Source organism: Salmo salar, chromosome ssa07, assembly GCF_905237065.1.
Source record: "Salmo salar chromosome ssa07, Ssal_v3.1, whole genome shotgun sequence".
NCBI classification, from domain to species: domain Eukaryota; kingdom Metazoa; phylum Chordata; class Actinopteri; order Salmoniformes; family Salmonidae; genus Salmo; species Salmo salar.
The window spans coordinates 27,817,756-27,839,936 of record NC_059448.1 but is presented as its reverse complement, the minus strand read 5'-3'; the positions used below and the strand labels follow the sequence as shown (position 1 = coordinate 27,839,936).

Below are 22,181 nucleotides of genomic sequence, written 5' to 3'. Positions count from 1 at the left end.
TCAGTGCAAGAGGCGTCACTACAGTCCCTGGTTAGAATCCAGGCTGTATCACATCCGGCCATGATTGGAGTCCCATAGGGCAGGGCACAATTGGCCCAGCGTCGTCCGGGTTTGGCTGGGGTAGGCCATTATTGTAAATACGATTTTTTTCTTATTTAAACGGACATACCTAGTTAAATAAACATATTAAAAATAGTAATTTCACAAATTACAGTAATAATTAGATGACGTGTCTCCTGCTGTGTTGCAATGAACACATGTTGTACTTGTACCCTGAACTTTTTTGGAAGAACATGAGTCATTTACAGCCTCAACACCAAACTAGACTACCCTCTATTTTTAGTAATGGAGATAAAACGTATCTAATGACTAACATTGTCTGCTTTGGTAACTCACGCCATAAAACAGATGTGACGGACAACCTCCACTCTACCTTACCCTCTAATATTGGTTCAAAAAGCACACCACACTGTGTTAGAATTATAATGACTGGAACTATAGAAGTCAGTATGAGCAATCTACCTTCCACATCAATGTGTAACTACTATAAGCTAGCACTTGGCCACTACCAGCAGGAAGCAAACCTTTGCTCCAGCAAAATCATGAAATATATTTATAGTGTCATTTAGGTATGCATGAATAGCTTTGTCTTTTTAGATATGATCACCCAGACAGACAAACAAAAAACAAACCAGCACACAATCCAGAACATCTAGATGCCACACCACAGTACTAGAGAAATCCTCCTCTTCCTCTATTCACACTAGCTAATAAATACATTATACAAAGCATGAAAGAAATTCAACTTTCAATTCTGTTCCTTGCCATGTACTTGTTTATTCTGATCAACCATAAATGTTTTTTTAAAAAGGTATAAAAACAATCAATTTACGTTCCATCAAACTTCTGCTCGAAAAACAATATAAAAACAAAAAACATACCCATCAACAATGTCACTTTTAGTTAAAGAGGGGAAAATGTAATACCGCAAATGTGTGCCAAATGTCACCACATTCCTTATATAGTGCACTACTTTTGACCAGAACCTTATGGTCAAAGTAGTGTACTATAAAGGGCAGAGAGTGCCATTTGGGAATCAAGGTTGTTTATAGCCGACATGGTCCAACCAATGACTCCAACACGACTTAGTAAGATTGTTTTTATTTTAAATCAAAATAAAAACATCACTGCCCTCCAAAATCCACCATGAACAATAAGCATAGCAACATGTTTTTCTACTGACAAAGACCAAAAAAAAAAATGAACATAAGTGAAGATAGAATAACCACTCCCCCCCCAATCGACGCTTGTCCATTTGGGGGGGGTTCCTGCACCGGTGATAAGTCCATTGGGAGAAAGAGAAAAGTGTAAATAAAGTGTATTTTTATTCAAATGCACCATTTCACCACCAGAGTATAGTAGACTTGGTTTGCATCCGAAATAGAACCCTATTACCTATATAGTGTACTGCATTTGTCCAGGGCCCATGATCAAAAGTAGTGCACTACATATGGAAATAGTGTGCCTTTTGGGATATAATCGAAGACTTGGCCTCTGTCAATCACAAGAAAACAAACATCAAAATTAAATAAAAACTAGGGTCATGGGAGAGAATAAAAAAAAAAAAAGGGGACAGATAACGGGGGTCGAAAAGATAAAAAAGGTCCACTTGTAGTTGTAAAGTCTCTGGATATCAATGTCGTCAAGGGGAAAAAAATGTTTCCTTTGAAAAGTTCTTGTTTCCTTTCTTTCAGTCACAAGCTCGTTTAAAATAGGTCATTATAACCATCCCTCGCTTCCTCAGAATCCCCCACTTCTTTGTTAAAAATCCTCAAAGGGCGTGGTGTCACAGCGAGAGCTTGCAGTGACAGAGTTCCTTGTACATGAGTCTCCTCAGTTTGGGCATGTCCTGCTGGCCGAAGCTGAACGGCTGACCCAGGGCTAGAGTCTTGCAGTACTGGAAGGAACACCGACAGAGACAGGTTAGAAATCATGCTTCCCCCTAGTGTTGGACACAAAGGCCCCGAAAGCAACATCCAGGCCCTCTAGCACCAAATTGCTCTACCTTGCCATTCAAAGGGCAACGTTAAGCAGTTAGAATATTAAAGCTATCCAAACCTCAATCTAAATGAGTGACAAGGTCTTGGGAGTAGGGACTAGGCTTGATTTAGAATTCAGCACACAAGTGTGTAGTACAAGGACAGCTATGGACCATGGCTCTCTGATTATAAATCAGGACTTGGACCTACCTGAAGAACAAACGCCCCACAGTCACTGTCATTGTTCTGACGGCCCACATTCTGAAACACAAACAGTAAATGCACTCAGAATATACCCCCACCAATGTCAAACAAACAAAATCTGTTGTTCATTCATGTAAAGCAATTATTGTTACACTATGAATCAGAATTGAAGACAAACCAACTCACCATTTTGAAATAGCCTTTCCACCCTGTAAGGAAATCTCTCTGGTCTTTCTTGACAGCCTCCGCCTGCAGATACTTTGCAATATGCTGAGGTGGAAAACAAAAGAACGAATTTCACTTCATTTCAAAGACAACCAAATAAACAACCAAACAGACCATTCTGAACGAGGTGAAATAAATCAGGTGCTGTAACAAATAGAAATCGAGGTGCCACTAAATCCTAAATAAACGCAGCAAAAAAAGAAACGTCCTCTCACTGTCAACAGCGTTTATTTTCAGCAAACTTAAACATGTGTAAATATTTGCATGAACATAAGATTCAACAGCTGAGTCATAAACTGAACAAGTTCCATAGACATGTGACTAACAGAAATGTAAAAATGTTTCCCTGAACAAGGTTTCCCTGAACAAGGTCAAAATCAAAAGTAACAGTCAGTATCTGCTGTGGCCACCAGCTGCATTAAGTACTGCAGTGCATCTCCTCCTTATGGAGTGCACCAGATTTGCCAGTTCTTGCTGTGAGATGTTACCCCACTCTTCCACTAAGGCACCTGCAATTTCCCGGACATTTCTGGGGGGGAATGGCCCTAGCCCTCACCCTCCGATCCAACAGGTCCCAGAAGTGCTCAATGGTATTGAGATCCGGGCTTATCGCTGGCCATGGCAGAACACTGACATTCCTGTCTTGCAGGAAGTCACACACAGAACGAGCAATATGGCTGGTGGCATTGTCATGCTGGAGGGTAATATCAGGATGAGCCTGCAGGAAGGGTACCACATGAGGGAGGAGGATGTCTTCCCTGTAACACACAGGGTTGAGATTGCTTGCAATGACCACAAGCTCAGTCCAATGATGCGGTGACACACCGCCCCAGACCATGACGGACCCTCCACCTCCAAATCGATCGCGCTCCAGAGTACAGGTCTCAGTGTAACGCTCATTCCATCGACGAAACACACGAATGAGATCATCACCCCGGTGAGACAAAACTGCGACTCGTCAGTGAAGAGCACTTTTTGCCAGTCCTGTCTGGTCCAGCAATGGTGGGTTTGTGCCCATAGGCGACGTTGTTGCCGGTGATGTCTGGTGAGGACCTGCCTTACAACAGGCCTACAAGCCCTCAGTCCAGCCTCTCTCAGCCTATTGCAGAAAGTCTGAGCACTAATGGAGGGATTGTGCATTCCTGGTGTAACTCAGACAGTTGTTGTTGCCATCCTGTACCTGTCCCGCAGGTGTGATGTTCAGATGTACCGATCCTGCGCAGGTGTTGTTACATGTGGTCTGCCACTATGAGGACAATCAGCTGTCTGTCCTGTCTCCCTGTAGCGCTGTCTTAGGCGTCTCACAGTACGGACATTGCAATTTATTGCCCTGGCCACATCTGCAGTCCTCATGCCTCCTTGGAGCATGCCAAAGGCATGTTCACGCAGATGAGCAGGGACCCTGGGCATCTTTCTTTTGGTGTTATTCAGAGTCAGTAGAAAGGCCTCTTTAGCGTCCTAAGTTTTCATAACTGTGACCTTAATTGCCTACCGTCTGTAAGCTGTTAGTGTCTTAACCTCTCTTGGGGAGGTGGGACGCTACGGTTCACACTATTCAACAGCCAGTGAAAAATCAGAGCGCCAAATTCAAAACCACAAAATGTCATAATTCAAAGTTCTCAAACATTCAACTATTTCACAACATTTTAAAGATACACGTCTCCTTAATGTAATCACATTGTCCGATTTCAAAAAGGCTTTACGGCGAAAGCATAAAGTTCGATTATGTTAGGACAGTTCCAACACAAGAAAAAACACAGCCATTTTCCTAGCAAGGGCAGGAGTCACAAAAACCAGAAAACCAGCTAAAATTATGCACTAACCTTTGACGATCTTCATCAGATGACACTCCTAGGACATCATGTTACACAATACATGCATTTTTTGTTCAATCAAGTTGATATTTATATCCAAAAACAGCATTTTACATTGGCGTGTGATGTTCAGAAAATATTTTGCCTCCAATACTGCCGGTGAATGAGCACAACAATTTACAAAAATACTCGTCATAAACGTTGATAAAATATTAAACTGTTATTCAAAGAATTATAGATGAACATCTCCTTTATGCAACCGCTGTGACAGATTTCAAAAAAGCTTCACCGGGAAAGCACACTTTGCAATGATCTGAGTACTGCGCTCAGAAAAAGACATCAAGCAATACAGATACCCGCCATTTTGGAGTCATTTAAATCATAAATAGCATTAGAAATATTCACTTACCTTTGATGATCTTCATCAGAAGGCACTTCCAGGAATCCCAGGTTCACAATAAATGTTTTGTTTGATAAAGTCCATAATTTATGTCCAAATACCTCATTGTTGTTTGCGTGTTCAGTAAGCTACTCCAAGTGTAGGAAGCGCGGCCAAAATGTCACGACGAAAAGTAAAAAAGTTATATTTACGTTCGTTCAAACATGTCAAACGTTGTATAGGATCAATCTTTAGGGCCTTTTTAACTTAGAACTTCAATAATATTCCAACCGGACGATTCCAATGTCTTGAAAAACGTTTTGGAACACAGCTACCCCTCACGTGAAGGCGCGCCAATGAACTCATGTGCTTTCCTGAGTCAACAACTTCCAACTTCCTTTGTTCGCTCTCTGTTCACCATAGACGTCTCAAACAACTTTCTAAAGACTGTTGACATCTAGTGGAAGCCTTAGGAAGTGCAAAATGAACCCTAAGTCACTTTGTGTTAGATAGGCAATGACTTGAAAAGACTACAAGAACCTGATTTCCCACTTCCTGGTTGGATCTTTCTCAGGTTTTTGCCTGCCATATGAGTTCTGTTATACTCACAGAAATCATTCAAACAGTTTTAGAAACTTCAGAGTGTTTTCTATCCAAATCTACTAATAATATGCATATTCTAGTTCCTGGGCCCGAGTAGTAGGGCGTTTAATTTGGGTACGTTTTTCATCCGGCCGTGAAAATACTGCCCCCTACCCAAGAGAGGTTAACGACTGCTCCACAGGTGTATGTTCATTAATTGTTTATGGTTCATTGAACAAGCATGGGAAACAGTGATAAAACCCTTTACAATGAAGATGTGTGAAGTTTAGAATTTTACGAATTATCTTTGAAAGACAGGGTCCTGAAAAGGGGACGTTTCTTTTTTTGCTGAGTTTACATGACAGAGAAGAAAAAAGGTACGTCACAAAAAAGAACATTCACTCAGATTTTAGCAAGCAAAGTTTCTCTATGTGACCCATGGTCAGGTCTCACTTGGGAAAGAGGTGTTCTGACCGTAACTGGACTTCCGAGTTAAATAAAGGTTAAATATGCATTTGAAAGATGGCCGTCTCACCTTTGGGCAGCGTCGGTTGAGAGTGCGTTGGGAGTCGAAGTAGGTGATTGCCCTACGGGGGATGTCTACGCTGACCAGGGACCAGTGGACCTCCAGGTGGATGGGGATCAGGAGGAGATCCTTCTTGAAGATGTCCACCTGGGAGAGAAGAGGTAGGAACATGTTAAGGCGTTGGTGGTTTAAGGCCCGGATCTCTATGCGTAACAGATTTTCCCCACTCATTATATTCGTGACAGGTGCACAAATGTCAATTGGTTCACAATTTGTTGCATATTTAGTTATAATGCAATATACTGACAACATTTGATTGCTTGATTGAGAAAGGATAATGCAAAGCAGGTATATTGAGGACAACGCAACAAAAAAAAAACTATTAGATAACGAATATCTTTATGGATCCTTACATTCTTTGTCCATCGTTTGACTCCATCGTAGCCTTTCGTCCTCAACTTGTCGTAGAAGAAACTGTTGAAGAAGTGAACCTGGGAGAGAAGAAAAAAAAAGACATCAGATGCTACAGATGTTCTCCCTCACTGAATATAGTGTCAAGAAAAAGTATGTGAACCCTTTGGAATTACCTGGATTTCTGCATAAATTGGTCATAACATTTGATCTGATCATCTAAGTCACAACAATAGACAAACACAGGGTGCTTAAACTAACACACAAATTCAATATTTGTATATTGAATACATCATTTAAAAACATTCATTGTGTAGGTTTTGGAGCCAGGAGTCAGCTAACCTGGAGTCCAATCAATGAGACGAGATTGGAGATGTTGGTTAGAGCGGCCCTGCCCTATAAAAATTTTTTTTTAGTTTGCTATTCACAAGAAGCATTGCCTGATGTGAACCATGTTTCAATCAAAAGAGATCTCAGAAGACCTAAGATTACCACTTGTTGACTTGCATAAAGCTGGAAAGAGTTATAAAAGTATCTCTAAAACTGTGGATTGATGAACATCAAGGTTAAGGCAAACGGTCTATAAATGGAGAAAGTTCAGCGCTGTTGCTACTCTCCCTAGGAATGGCCGTTCTGCAAAGATGACTGCAACAGCACAGCGCAGAATGCTCAATGAGGTTAAGTAAAAAACAAAAAGTTCCAGAAATATCTGGAACATGCCAACATCTCTGTTGACGAGTCTACGATACATAAAACATTAAGAATGGTGTTCATGAGGACACCACGGAAGAAGTCACTGCTGTCCAAAAAAACATTGATGCACGTCTGAAGTTCGTATAAGAACACCTGGATGTTCCACAGCGCTACTGGCAAAATATTCTGTGGACAGATGAAACTACAGTTGAGTTGTTTGGAAGGTACACACAACACTATGTGTGAAGAAAAAAAAGGCACAGCACACCAACATCAAAACCTCATCCCAACTATAAAGTATGGTGGAGGGAGCATCATGGTTTGGGGCTGCTTTGCTGCCTCAGGGCCTGGACAGCTTGCCATCAGACGGAAAAATGAATTCCCAGGTTTATCAAGACATTTTGCAGGAGAATGTTAGGCTGTCTGCCAATTGAAGCTCGACAGAAGTTGGGTGATGCAAAAGGACAACGACCAAAAACACAGAAATCAATCAACAACAGAATGGCTTCAACAGAAGAAAATACGCCTTCAGGAGTGGCCCAGTCAGAGTCCTGACCTCAACCCGATTGAGATGCTGTGGCATGACCTCAAGAGAGTGGTTCACACCAGACATCCCAAGAAAATTGCTGAACTGAAACAGTTTTGTAAAGAGGCGTGGGCAAAATTCCTCATGACCGTTGTGCAGGTCTGATCGGCAACTACAGAAAATGTTTGATTGAGGTTATTGCTGCCAAAGGAGGGTGAAGCAGTTATTAAATGCAGGGGTTCACATACTTTTCCCACCCTGCACTGTGAATGTTTACACTGTGTGTTCAATAAAGACACGAAAACCTATAATTGTTTGTGTTATTAGTTTAAGCAGACTGTGTGTCTATTGTTGTGACTTAGATGAAGATCAGATCAAGTTATATGACAAATTTATGCAGAAATCCAGGTAATTCCGAAAGGGTTCATACTTTTTCTTGCCACTGTACTGTATTCAGGAGAAATATTATATTAATATTTATATAAAATGTATATAAAATATTAATATTATTAAGTATGTTGTATTATACATTTAAAATGGTTCCTACCTTCTCGGACACCGAGTCCATCACAAGGTCACCATACATGTTCATGACCTAAGAAGAGACATTGAATAAACAATGCACAATGCCTTGCTTTTAATCTGTTCAAAAGTAACAGATATTTTCATACAGGGCTCAATCTTAAGTAGACATACCCACAAATAATTTTGCATAAGTCATGCAATTTTTCAATGCAGAAAATGCTAAATGTATGCAGAAATTCATGTTACAAATCAAATCTTAGTCACATGCGCCGAATACAACAAGTGTAGACCTTACAGTGAAACGCTTACTTACGAGCCCCTAACCAACAACGCAGGTAAAAAAATATATAGATAAGAATAAGAAATAAAAGTAATTAAAGAGCAGTAGTAAAATAACAATAGCGAGACTATTTACAGTTGTGGCTAAAAGTTTTGAGAATGCCAAATATTAATTTTCACAAAGTCTGCTGCCTCAGTTTGTATGATGGCAATTTGCATATACTCCAGAATGTTATAAAGAGTGATCAGATGAATTGCAATTAATTGCAAAGTCCCTCTTTGCCAGGCAAATGAACTGAATCTCCAAAAAACATTTCCACTGCATTTCAGCCCTGCCACAAAAGGACCAGCTGACATGTCAGTGATTCTCCCGTTAACACAGATGTGAGTGTTGATGAGGACAAGGCTGGAGATCCCTCTGTCATGCTGATTGAGTTCAAATAACAGACTGGAAGCTTCAAAAGGAGGGTGGTGGAATCATTGTTCTTCCTCTGTCAACCATGGTTACCTGCAAGGAAACACGTGCCGTCATCATTGCTTTGCACAAAAAGGGCTTCACAGGCAAGGATATTGCTGCCAGTAAGAATGCACCTAAATCAACCATTTATCGGATCATCAAGAACTTCAAGGAGAGTGGTTCAATTGTTGTGAAGAAGGCTTCAAGGCGCCCAAGAAAGTCTAGCAAGCGCCAGGACCGTCTCCTAAAGTTGATTCAGCTGCGGGATTGGGGCACCACCAGTACAGAGCTTGCTCAGGAATGGCAGCAGGCAGGTGTGAGCGCATCCGCACGCACAGTGAGGCGAAGACTTTTGGAGGATGGCCTGGTGTCAAGAAGGGCAGCAAAGAAGCCACTTCTCTCCAGGAAAAACATCAGGGACAGACTGATATTCTGCAAAAGGTACAGGGTTTGGACTGCTGGGGACTGGGGTAAAGTCATTTTCTCTGATGAATCCCCTTTCCGTTTGTTTGGGGCATCCGGAAAAAAGCTTGTCCGGAGAAGACAAGGTGAGCGCTTCCTTCAGTCCTGTGTCATGCCAACAGTAAAGCATCCTGAGACCATTCATGTTTGGGGTTGCTTCTCAGCCAAGGGAGTGGGCTCACTCACAATTTTGCCTAAGAACACAGCCATGAATAAAGAATGGTACCAACACATCCTCCAAGAGGAACTTCTCCCAACCATCCAGGAACAGTTTGGTGACGAACAATGCCTTTTCCAGCATGATGGAGCACCTTGCCATAAGGCAAAAGTGATAACTAAGTGGTTCGGGGAACAAAACATCGATATTTTGGGTCCATGGCCAGGAAACTCTCCAGACCTTAATCCCATTGAGAACTTGTGGTCAATCCTCAAGAGGTGGTGGACAAACAAAACCCCACAAATTCTGACAAACTCCAAGCATTGATTATGCAAGAATGGGCTGCCATCATCAGGATGTGGCCCAGAAGTTAATTGACAGCATGCCAGGGCGGATTGCAGAGGTCTTGAAAAAGAAGGGTCAACACTGCAAATATTGACTCTTTGCTTCAACTTCATGTAATTGTCAATAAAAGCCTTTGACACTTATGAAATGCTTGTAATTATACTTCAGTATTCCATAGTAACATCTGACAAAAATATCTAAAGACACTGAGGCAGCAGACTTTGTGAAAATTAATATTTGTGTCATTCTCAAAACTTTTGGCCACAACTGTACAGGGTGGTACCGGTTAGTTGAGGTAAAATGTACATGGAGGTAGAGTTATTAAAGTGACAATGCATAGATGATAACAGAGAGTAGCAGCGGTGTAAAAGAGGGGGGGGACAATGCAAATAGTCTGGGTAGCCATTTGATTAGGTGTTCAGCAGTCTTATGGCTTGGTGGTAGAAACTGTTTAGAAGCCTCTTGGACCTAGACTAGGCGCTCCGGTACCGATTTCCGTGCGGTAGCAGAGAGAACAGTCTATGACTAGGGTGGCTGGAGTCCTTGAATATTTTTAGGGCCTTCCTCTGACACCACCTGGTATAGAGGTCCTGGATGGCAGGAAGCTTGGCCCCAGTGATGTACTGGGCCATTCGTACTACCCTCTGTAGTGCCCTGCGGTCGGAGGCCGAGCAGTTGCCACACCAGACAGTGATGCAACCAGTCAGGATGCTCTCCATAGTGCAGCTGTAGAACTTTTGAGGATCTGAGGACCCACGCCAAATCTTTTCAGTCTCCTGAGGGGGAATAGGCTTTGTCGTGCCCTCTTCACGACTGTCTTGGTGGACCATGCTAGTTTGTTGGTGATGTGGACACCAGGTAACCTGCTCCACTGCAGCCCCGTCGATGAGAATGGGGGCGTTTTCAATCCTCTTTTTCCTGTCGTCCACAATCATCTCCTTTGTCTTGATCACGTTGAGGGAGAGGTTGTTGTCCTGCCACCACACGGCCAGGTCTCTGACCAACTCCCAATAGCCTGTCTTGTCGATCAGGCCTACCTATGTTGTGTCATCAGCAAACTTAATGATGGTGTTGTAGTCGTGCTTGGCCACGCAGTCCTGGGTGAACAGGGAGTACAGGATGAAACTGACTACGCACCCGAGGGGCCCCTGTGTTAGGGATCAGCGTGGCGGATGTGTTGTTACCTACCCTTACCACCTGGGGGCAGCCCGTCAGGAAGCCCAGGATCCAGTTGCAGGTGTTTAGTCCCAGGGTCCTTAGCTAATCAATGAGCTTTGAGGGCACTATGGTGTTGAACGCTGAGCTGTTGTCAATGAATAGTATTCTCACATAGCTGTTCCTTTTGTCAAGGTGGGAAAGGGCAGTGTGGAGTGCAAAAGAGATTGCATCATCTGTGGATCTGTTGGGGCGGTATGCAAATTGAGTGGGTCTAGGGTTTCTGGGATAATGGTGTTGTGAGCCATGACCAGCCTTTCAAAGCACTTCATGGCTACAGACGTGAGTGCTACGGGTTGGTAGTCATTTAGGCAGGTTACCTTCGTGTTCTTGGGCACAGGCACTATGGTGGTCTGCTTAAAACATGTTTGTATTACAGACTCAGACAGGGAGAGGTTGAAATTGTCAGTGAAGACACTTGCCAGTTGGTCAGCGCATGCTCGCAGTACACGTCCTGGTAATCCTTCTGGTCCTGCGTCCTTGTGAATGTTGACCTGTTTAAAGGTCTTACATCAGCTGCGGAGAGCGTGATCACACAGTCTTCTGGAACAGCTGATGCATGTTTCAGTGTTATTTGCCTCGAAGCCAGCATAGAAGTAGTTTAGCTCGTCTGGTAGGCTCGTGTCACTGGGCAGCTCTCGGCTGTGCTTCCCTTTGTAGTCTTATGGTTTGCATGCCCTGCCACATACGACAAGCGTCGGAGCCAGTGTAGTACAATTCGATCTTAGTCCTGTATTGACCCTTGCCTGTTTGATGGTTCGTCGGAGGGCATAGTGGGATTTCTTATAAGCTTCCGGGTTAGAGTCCCGCTCCTTGAAAGCGGCAGCTCTAGCCTTTAGCTCAGTGTGGATGTTGCCTGTAATCCACGGCTTCTGGTTGGGGTGTGTGTGTACGGTCACTGTGGGGACGACGTCATCGAAGCACTTATTGATGAAGCCAATGACTGATGTGGTGTACTCCAATGCCATTGGAGGAATCCCAGAACATATTCCAGTCTGTGCTAATAAAACAGTCCTGTAGCTTAGCATCTGCTTCATCTGACCACTTTTTTTCCTAGTCACTGGTGCTTCCTGCTTTCATTTTTGCTTGTAAGCAATAATCAGGAGGATAGAATTATGGTCAGATATGCCAAATGGAAGGCGAGGGAGAGCTTTGTATGCGTCTGTGTGTGGAGTAAAGGTGGTCCAGAGTTTTTTCCCCTCTGGTTGCACATTTAAAATGTTGGTAGAAATTTGGTAAAACGGATTTACGTTTCCCTGCATTAAAGTTCCCGGCTACTTGGAGCCGGCGGCTCTGCGTGAGCATTTTTTTATGGCGTAAAACATCTCATTCAATGCTGTCTTAGCGCCAGCCTCTGACTGTGGTGGTATGTAAACAGCTATGAAAAATACAGATTAAAACTCTAGGTAGATGTTGTGGTCTAAAACTTATGAGATACTCTACCTCAGACGAGCAATAGCTCGAGACTTCCTTAGATATCGTGCACTAGTTGTTAGTTACAAAAAATACATAGTTCGCTGCCCTATCTTACCAGACGACGCTGTTCTATCCTGCCGGTGCAACGTATAACCAGCCAGCTGTATGTTGATAGTGTCGTCGTTCAGCCACGACTCCGTGAAGCATAAGATATTACAGTTTTGAATGTCCCGTTGGTAGTTTAATCTTCAGCATATATCATCTATTTTATTGTCCAAAGATTGCACGTTTGCTAGCAGAATGGAAGGAATTGGGGGTTCATTCAATCGCCCACAAATTCAAGCAAATCTGGGCCCATTCCCGAGAAAGCAGTATATCGTTCGCATCGGGCTCGTCAGACTCGTTAAAAGGGGGGAAAAAAGGATTCTGCCAGTCCTGATGTCCAGAAGTGATTTTCGGTCATAAGAGACAGTAGCGACAACATTATGTACAAACTAAGAAAATAAATAAGTTACAAACCAAGCAAATGCAAAAACAATTGGATGGGGGCACGTAAAACGTCTGCCTTCTCCGGCACCATTTTACATGAGCAAATATCAAGTTAGAATCCTAGACCCTAGCATGTATGTGGCCTTACAGCGTATGAAAAATGTATTAGTGTGGCTCCACAATAATTGACTATACAAAATACAGATAAAAAAAAAAAAAAAGGTCAAACATATTTCCTCTGGCATCATCTATAATACATTACATCAATTGTAACATGCATGCATTAACAAAAAGCTAAGTACAGTAGATAAAAAAGGACATTTAGGCACATATAGAAACACCTTCATTAGAGGATAGGTGGCAGGCTTTGGCACAGGCATTTTACAGTGCCTTCAGAAAGCATCATACCTCGACCTTTTGTTGTTACAAACTGAGATTAAAATGGATTTAACTTTTTGTAATCTACATACAATTCTTCCACTTTGACATTGGAGTATTTTTTATTTTTTTTTATAGAAAATAAAACAAATACTTGATTCAACCACCTGAGTTAATCGATACATGTTAGAGTCACCTTTGGCAGCGATTGCAGCTGTGAGTCTCTGTGTAAGTCTAAGGGCTTTGCACCCCTGGATTGTCCAATATTTGCCCATTATTCTTTAAATTCTCCAAGCTCTGTCAAGTTGGTTGTTGATCATTGCTAGACAGCCATTTTCAAGTCCTGCCATAGATTTAAGTCAGAACATTCAATGTTAAATTATGTTACCTTTATTTAACTAGGCAAGTCAGTTAACAACAAATTCTTATTTTTCAATGATGGCCTAGGAACAGTGGGTTAAGTGCCTTGTTCAGGGGCAGGACGACAGAATTTTACCTGGTCAGCTCAGGGATTCGAGCTTGCAACCTTTTGGTTACTAGTCCAATGCTCTAACCACTAGGCTACCTGCCGCCCCCACATACATATATACACACACACACACACACACACACACACACACACACACACACACATATACTGCTCAAAAAAATAAAGGGAACACTTAAACAACACAATGTAACTCCAAAGTCAATCACACCTCTGTGAAATCAAACTGTCCACTTAGGAAGCAACACTGATTGACAATACATTTCACATGCTGTTGTGCAAATGGAATAGACAACCGGTGGAAATTATAGGCAATTAGCAAGACACCCCCAATAAAGAAGTGGTTCTGCAGGTGGGGACCACAGACCACTTCTCAGTTCCTATGCTTCCTGGCTGATGTTTTGGTCACTTTTGAATGCTGGTGGTGCTTTCACTCTAGTGGTAGCATGAGACGGAGTCTACAACCCACACACACGTGGCTCAGGTAGTGCAGCTCATCCAGGATGGCACATCAATGCAAGCTGTGGCAAGAAGGTTTGCTGTGTCTGTCAGCGTAGTGTCCAGAGCATGGAGGCGCTACCAGGAGACAGGCCAGTACATCAGGAGACGTGGAGGAGGCCGTAGGAGGGCAACAACCCAGCAGCAGGACCGCTACCTCCGCCTTTGTGCAAGGAGGAGCAGGAGGAGCACTGCTAGAGCCCTGCAAAATGACCTCCAGCAGGCCACAAATGTGCATGTGTCTGCTCAAATGGTCAGAAACAGACTCCATGAGGGTGGTATGAGGGCCCGACGTCCACAGGTGGGGGTTGTGCTTACAGCCCAACACCGTGCAGGACGCTTGGCATTTGCCAGAGAACACCAAGATTGGCAAATTCGCCACTGGCGCCCTGTGCTCTTCACAGATGAAAGCAGATTCACACTGAGCACGTGACAGACGTGACAGTCTGGAGACGCCGTGGAGAACGTTCTGCTGCCTGCAACATCCTCCAGCATGACCGGTTTGGCGGTGGGTCAGTCATGGTGTGGCATTTCTTTGGGGGGCCGCACAGCCCTCCATGTGCTCGCCAGAGGTAGCCTGACTGCCATTAGGTACCGAGATGAGATCCTCAGACCCCTTGTGAGACCATATGCTGGTGCGGTTGGCCCTGGGTTCCTCCTAATACAAGACCATGCTAGACCTCATGTGGCTGGAGTGTGTCAGCAGTTCCTGCAAGAGGAAGGCATTGATGCTATGGACTGGCCCGCCCATTCCCCAGACCTGAATCCAATAGAGCACATCTGGGACATCATGTCTCGCTCCATCCACCAACGCCACGTTGCACCACAGACTGTCCAGGAGTTGGCGGATGCTTTAGTCCAGGTCTGGGAGGAGATCCCTCAGGAGACCATCCGCCACCTCATCAGGAGCATGCCCAGGCGTTGTAGGGAGGTCATACAGGCACGTGGAGGCCACACACACTACCGAGACTCATTTTGACTTGTTTTAAGGACATTACATCAAAGTTGGATCAGCCTGTAGTGTGGTTTTCAAATCCAGACCTCTATGGGTTGATAAATTGTATTTCCATTGATTATTTATGTGTGATTTTGTTGTCAGCACATTCAACTATGTAAAGAAAAAAGTATTTAATAAGATTATTTCATTCATTCAGATCTAGGATGTGTTATTTTAGTGTTCCCTTTATTTTTTTGAGCAGTATATATAATATATATATATATAACACACATACACATGCATGCAGTCCATGTCCCCATGTGCAGTTTCAAACCGTAGTCTGGCTTTTCTTATGGCTGTTTTGGAGTAGTGGCTTCTTCCTTGCTGAGCAGCATTTGAGGTTATGTCTACATAGGACTCGTTCTACTGTGGATATAGATACTTTTGTACCCGTTTCCTCCAGCATCTTCACAAGGTCCTTTGCTGTTGTTCTGGGATTGATTTGCATTTTTCGCACCAAAGTACGTTCATCTCTAGGAGACAGAACGCGTCTCCTTCCTCAGCGGAATGACGGCTGCGTGGTCCCATGGTGTTTATACTTGCGTACTATTGTTTGTACAGATGAACATGGTACCTTCAGGAGTTTGGAAATTGCTCCCAAGGATGAACCAGACTTGTGGAGGTCTACAATTTTTTTCCTGAGGTCTTGGCTGATTTATTTTGATTTTCCCATGATGTCAAGCAAAGAGGCACTGAGTTTGAAGGCTGGCCTTGAAATACATCCACAGGTACACCTCCAATTGACTCAAATGATGTAAATTAGCTTATCAGAAGCTTCTAAAGCCATGACATTATTTTCTGGAATTTTCCAAGCTGTTTAAAGGCACAGTCAACTTAGTGTATGTAAACTTCTGACCCACTGGAATTGTGATACAGTGAATTATAAGTGAAATAATTTGGAGTTTTTTTTTTTAACACTTTCAGGTTTGTTTATCAGTTGGTGCCACTTTAGTTCATCGCTCTCTGAAAGTGCTGACTGAATCATTTTGGTAATTTATAGAATACACTGCGCCTGTATGAGTGAGGGGAGTCATATGAATGGAGTTAAAAACAAGGCTGACATGGTATATAAAAATGTACAATTCTAACATCACAAGCCCATAAAAAAATACATGTTGACATAGACGTGCATTTGACAAATTACAAAAGTGTTAGTAAAGGGTCCCACCCACTTGGTCATTGAGCCAATTCTGTCCATACAACGTGCTTAAGTCATCCATGGTGAGGACATGACGCTTGTAGTTGACACGGAACCCTCGCACCATGGCCGTGCCGGACGACCTCTGGTAGGACTGGATTAGGTGTTGGACCACTACTTTCCTGTTGGAAATGGAAACATGAGATGAGCTATATGGAACTATTACAAAAGTTTTTCTGCATTATACCACCTTGTCTTTTTGGGAAATATCAGATGGCACTGTATCAGTCAAGGAATACTTGAACCATAAACATTTGTTCCTCGTTAAAACTTTACACTGGGCAACAGTTGGGTCATATTCATTAGTGCACAACATAGCGAAAACAAGCGTTTCTTATTGGAGAGTCCAACTTGTCCGTACCAGTTTCAATCAGTTTTCTTCCGTTTGGTTCCCAAGCTCTGGTGATGAACAGGGGGTTCCATCGCAGATGGTTTACATCACGATCTTCAAGTTGTAACATTTGTGTCTTGTCATAACACGAAGACTCATTTCCATGAACATACTCAGAACTTGGGTGATACTAATGACATGTGGGTGGTTTCATCATGTGGGTGTTTCCCATTCCCTATGTTCCAATTCACTCCGGCAGAATGTGTTGGAAGTGTTAAAAACAACTCATTTGGAGGTCTAAAAATTATAGAATTGGAATAATTCTAATTCTATGTCCGAAATTAGAGTGCTGCGTAGAAGCTAGAAGGAATGCGTGACTACTCTCCAGGACAGATGGACTTGGTTTACATTCCACCTGGCCTTGGCAAAGAGCACCAGGCTTTTTATGGCCAACATTTAAAAAGGAACCTCACATTAGGCAGACATCAGGGATATCAGATTGTGTAAATATTAGGCTGTGTTGGTGTCATTCTCTATAAGACATTATGAGTTTGTACTGTATGTGTGGGCACTGTGTGAGAATGTGCAACTGCGCGTGTATTGTTTTGCATGTCTGTGCGTGTTCGCACATCTGCCTGTGTGTGTGAACGTGTATACTACGTGTGTGTGTGTGTGTGTGTGTACACACGTCTCAGACCTGTGAGGCTGTGAGAAGTTGTCATTGAAGATGTCTTTTAATTTCTCCACCACATCGTCAGCGTGGATGGGGATCAGACTGCCGTACTTCTGGAGGGAGTCATCCAGGATCCCTGAGACAACGGGAAAACAATACAGAATGTTGGGAGAGTAATATGGAATCACACTGACTGTAGAGGATTCTGTGACCTTGAGCAGCCAAGGACAGTCCTATATTCATATCCTGTTGGTAGCAGATGTGTAACGCTAAACCATACTAACATGTACACATTACCTCAACTACCTCATACCCCAGCACAATGATTTGAGAAAAGAACAAGCTAAATTTCTTACCTGAACAGGGCCCCGTTTCCCAAAAGCATCTTATGGCTAAGTTCATCATTAGACCCATTGAGGTCAATTCTATACAATGTAGCAATTTCGATCTTGTCTCATTGCTGCAACTCCCCAACGGGCTCGGGAGGCGAAGGCGCCCGGCACAAGGAGTCGCTATAGCATGATGAGTCATGTAAAGCCCCCCCCCGGCCAAACCCTACTCAAACAACGTTGGGCCAATTTTGAGCCGCCCTATGAGACTCCCGATCACGGACGGTTGTGACAGCCCGGGATCAAACCCAGGTCTGTAGTGACACCTCTAGCACTGCACCACTCGGGAGGCCCCCTGCCCAATGATTTCAATAGCAGGAAATCCCTGAGTTACTTCATTAAATAATTTAAACTAGAAAAGGTCATTTTCCCAAAGCAAAATTGTATGTTTCAGTTTACCATGCACACAGCTCATGTGTTCCTCAGTGAGAGTGACCTCCACAGGTTTCTCTCTGACGATGGAGTACGATGAGGCCTCTGGTTCCCTTCTTCCGCTCTCCCCCAGACCACCCATCTGACTGCACTGGTAGTCTCCTGAGTAACCATTCAATCGGTTGTCTGCATGGACGACAAAAGTCTAGTAAGTGAATATTATGAAATAATTATAGTATAGTTTATATAAAAATGGTGATACCTTTTGAGATGCATAGTCACAGTCATTGAAACATATCAGCCCAGTGCCAACACAAGCGTTCCAATTTTGCCAACAGTGGGTATATTAGATAAGAATTGCATTTGCCAGCAAAAAATAGAGACTTGTGTGTACCCTCTCAGTTGTTTTGATCATATCAACAGCCCTTTCGAACACTGAGTCTTCAGTTTATCAGATACACCTTCCATGGGATCATCTCACCTCTTTCAGACCCAACGAGCCTCTCGTCATCTGACAGTGGGCTGCTCAGACCCGGGTCCACTCCCCTCCTCTGGCGGTTGGAATACCAACTATACCGACGCCAACTCCTTGCCCTCCTGTGCCCCAGGGTGCCCACCCACTGTGCCCGGTGACGCCAGGTCTTCCAATGCTGGGTGAGACGGAGCCGTAGGCCTTCATGGGAGTGGAGCTTCCTCCAGCGCCTCAGCCTGCGCTGCCTGAGCCCGTTGAGCCTGGACTGGATAGGGACAATGGGAAAGTCCCTGGCTTCAGGTTCGGCCTGGTTGTTGTCATGGTCATCCAGTGGTGATTGCAGCTGGTGATGATGATTCTGCTCTTGTAGGGATGTGGTGGGGACCATGTGTGGGACCTCCCATACGACCTCAGCCTCCTCTCCTTTTTCCTCAGCCTTCTGTCCTTCCTCCTCCTCAACATCATCATCATCCCAGCCCTCACCTTCAATGTCTTCCTCATCATTTTCCCCCTCCATGTCCATGTACTCGGCCTCCCAGGCCACCCTTTCCTTCTGGCCCAGCTTTAGGGGCATGGGGCTGGGAATCTGGTGGGTTGAGGTTGGGTCCATCTCCAGGTGACCCCCAGAGATTGCTACACCACCACCTCCTCCATCCCCACTGTCCTCCTGGCCCACAGCTAGGCCCAGCTGCCCCTGCCAACAGTTCTGTGCTAGGCTGCTACCACTGTCCCTCATGGTCCACGGGCACCCCACGACCTGCGCCAGCTCGTCGCCTGGGGAACAAATAAGGGGGAGAAATTTGAGACAAATGTCACATGATGCACCTCCAATGTTTTTCAGTAGGTAGGACACTACTATAATAAGCAAATCTACAACATGCAAAGCAAGTGCATAGAATTCTGCAACCATGACTGTAACCCCATGTTGGTTTCTGCAACTCATTAGGCCATAAATTAGTACATTACTTTCCGGTTAGCCTAATTGTTGTAAGCAGCTCAACGCTTCAAATTTCAACATAGCGTGCATTGATGCATTTACATCCTGTGCCTTGCGAACGCCATTCATTTTGGTAGTCATTAATTATAACGTTCATCTGGCGAGCTAGCAGGCTGCACTTTATATAAGAAACCTGTGTACTGGAAACAAAAGATACAACTATTGACGATGCAGAAAAGTGAATGATATGTCACAATGTATTCAATGTTGCTCACAAACGCTGGCAAGGTGGCTAGTTAACTATGCAGTTGATAGCTGTCGTTTGCAGCTAACGTTAGCAGCTGATAACTAGCTAACGTTAATGGGATAGCGATTAAACATGTTTAACTTGCTTCGACAGGACCGAAGTTAACTTTAAACTATCAAAACTATTTTACAGTTTAGTATGTTGTTTTGTATGCACATTGTATAAGCAATGCACGATTAACCAATTAAGCGAAAAACGATGCTAGCTACTTAGCAAGGATATAGCTAGCTAGCTAGCTAGCTACTTCGCAAGCTAACATTAGCTAAATAGCAACATAAACTGCCGGTCGCCTATCGTTTTTGTCTCAAGTAAAATGCAACCCCACACTCACCGTTAAACTGCAGTTTAGTGCAAATGTGTTTCTAATATACAGTTAAACGTTTGCGTAGTGTTCTAAATAATTTTTGGGACCAAAACAGACGCGACTTTTCTGTTAATAAACCTCATTCAATGAAGCAGACACTGATGTAGTAAAGCAATCGTCACCACCCCCCAGCTAACGTTGATCCCTTTCCGGACTTCCGGTTTCAAGAAAATAACATCGCTTTTAACAGAAAGGGATGGCACGGTGAATAATAATAACATATATTGAAATAAATGTTTGATAGTCTATAAGAGGTGCAAAGGAAGAAACAGTGCAGCAATGCGAATTTATGCTAAAAACCCTCTCGACTGACAACACACGAAACCCGTCGCACTGCATCGCGTCATTTATGACCTAGCTTAAGCGGTGCAGGGCAGGGTACAGGTAAGAGTAGCACATTTTCGGCAAGATTTTGCTTCTCATGAAGTTAGAATAAATGTGTTTTTTAAGTTATGGATGTGCTGCATCATAGAAAATAAACATTATACACAGTGGAAGCAGTGAAATTATGACAGGTGGTGAGTTCTCGTGCAGTGAGCTGTGTTCTGTTATGAAAGTTTGTTTATTTGCTTGTTGGTGTCAACAAAATGGCACGTTGATGTAATCTAGGTGATTGTGACAATCAATGTTATGAGGGTGACAGCTATTTGCTGGTAGAGCAACACGTTTTTGAAAGTCTACGTGATGTCATTCATGGTTTTGTCAGAAATTGACCCTTGCTCTATATAGCTGATTGTCTGGAAGGGACTTTTGAACTACACAACACGTGGCCTCCACTGCCATTGCGTGCTCTCTATCTCGCTCTCTCTCTGCAGGTTCTTAAGAATGTTATCCAGCTAGCTAAGCATCTTGTCCTTTTTAGTAAAGTGCCTTACATAATATAATGAGTGTCCACAGCTACACCAAGGCTAAGTACGACCGGAGTGACAAGATGGAGATGGGTCTGCGTGACTTCCCTAGTGGACCTCTGGACATATACAGGAAGAAAGCATCCTTCAATTGGAAAGAGATGGTCATGTTCCTTGAGGGAGAGGACATGCTAGCATTGAAGGTAGGCTTTGTAATGAGCATTAAGGGTAGGCCATGTTAGAGCCTTCTATTTGCAAATAGAAAGCTCTGGGCTATGTAAAGAAACTCTGACAACAGAAACTGACTGTTAGACCTATTCTTAGAGGAATATCTTACACAAGTCACTTTATAATATTTTCTCCCACAATTCCACAGCAACACGTGTTCCGGATGTTGGAGAACGACCCTATCTTCGCCCGGCAGCCCGGCGAGGATATGTCAACGGAGAGGATGCGTGAGGTCACTTTCAGACGGTGTAAACAGCTGTTCCGGTATGACTTCTTGACACGCGATGACATCATGGCGAACCCGTGGAGGACGGTAGTGCTCAACGACTGTCTGGGCATGTACGATTGGTCATTGGGCGCCAAGTACTTCCTCAACAAAGGGGTGAGTTTAGATGGATGGAGGGAGGGAGGGAGAGAGAGTTAGATAGTGCTCAAGGACTGTCTGGACATGTACAACTGGTCACTGGGGGCTAAGTTCTCCCTCAACAAAGGGGTGACGGTTGTCAGTAGTGTTGTCAGTAGTTACGACCCTAAGTTTTGGTGTTTTATTAGGATCCCCCATTAGCTGCTGCAAAAGCAGCAGCTACTCTTCCTGGGGTCCACACAAAACATGAAACATGTCTATTAATGTTCTATATTGTTCTGTATTATGTCAAGAACAGCTCAAGGACAGAACTACATCCTTTTTTTAAGGCACACGTAGCCTACATATCAATATACACAAACTATCTAGGTCAAATAGGGGAGAGACGTTGTGCCGTGAGGTGTTGCTTTATCGTTTAAAAAACAAAACAGGTTTGCTGTTCATTTGAGCAATTTGAAATGGAGTGGAGTTCCATGCATTAATGGCTCTATATAATACTGAATTTGTACTGGATTTGGGGACTGTGAAAGTGAGTTCACCCACTCACTTTGATGATCTCCCATGCAAGTCTATCTATTGCCTCTAAGCCTTGAC

At 43.6% G+C, this 22,181-nt stretch overlaps 2 protein-coding genes across 4 annotated transcripts in view; one reads left to right on the top strand and one right to left on the bottom strand.

Moving 5' to 3' along the window:
• Positions 1-817: 817 nt before the first annotated feature.
• LOC106608956 (sentrin-specific protease 3) lies at positions 818-20,295 on the bottom strand. The gene is made up of 11 exons (XM_014207208.2): positions 20,115-20,295; positions 18,549-19,313; positions 18,095-18,253; positions 17,331-17,442; positions 16,277-16,424; positions 7,947-7,994; positions 6,183-6,260; positions 5,779-5,916; positions 2,430-2,513; positions 2,250-2,300; positions 818-1,957 (listed from the first exon to the last, which is right to left on the bottom strand). The coding sequence occupies exons 2-11, from the start codon at positions 19,273-19,275 to the stop codon at positions 1,847-1,849; spliced, it is 1,656 nt and encodes a 551-aa protein (XP_014062683.1). The 5' UTR covers positions 19,276-19,313; positions 20,115-20,295; the 3' UTR covers positions 818-1,846.
• acox3 (acyl-CoA oxidase 3, pristanoyl) overlaps positions 20,288-22,181 on the top strand; it is a 27,504-nt gene continuing 25,610 nt past the window's right edge. Inside the window, exons 1-3 of one of the 3 annotated variants that reach the window (XM_014207108.2) lie at positions 20,288-20,531; positions 21,045-21,198; positions 21,372-21,605. In XM_014207108.2, the coding sequence (XP_014062583.1) occupies positions 21,079-21,198; positions 21,372-21,605 (354 nt within the window). In that variant the 5' untranslated portion in view covers positions 20,288-20,531; positions 21,045-21,078. Of the gene's footprint in view, positions 20,666-21,044; positions 21,199-21,371; positions 21,606-22,181 lie in introns of those variants that run through there. The other 2 variants (XM_014207109.2, NM_001165353.1) reach the window with 2 other exon arrangements.

What these genes read in the sequence shown, in the direction of transcription:
- LOC106608956 (XM_014207208.2), bottom strand. Translation starts at nt 19,275, where the DNA reads ATGAGGGACAGTGGTAGCAGCCTAGCACAGAACTGTTGGCAGGGGCAG. An exon ending in GCTCGTTGGGTCTGAAAGAG is followed by an intron (nt 18,254 to 18,548) that starts GTGAGATGATCC and finishes TCGTCCATGCAG; the next exon opens with ACAACCGATTGAATGGTTAC. An exon ending in TCAAACGATGGACAAAGAAT is followed by an intron (nt 5,917 to 6,182) that starts GTAAGGATCCAT and finishes CTTCTCTCCCAG; the next exon opens with GTGGACATCTTCAAGAAGGA.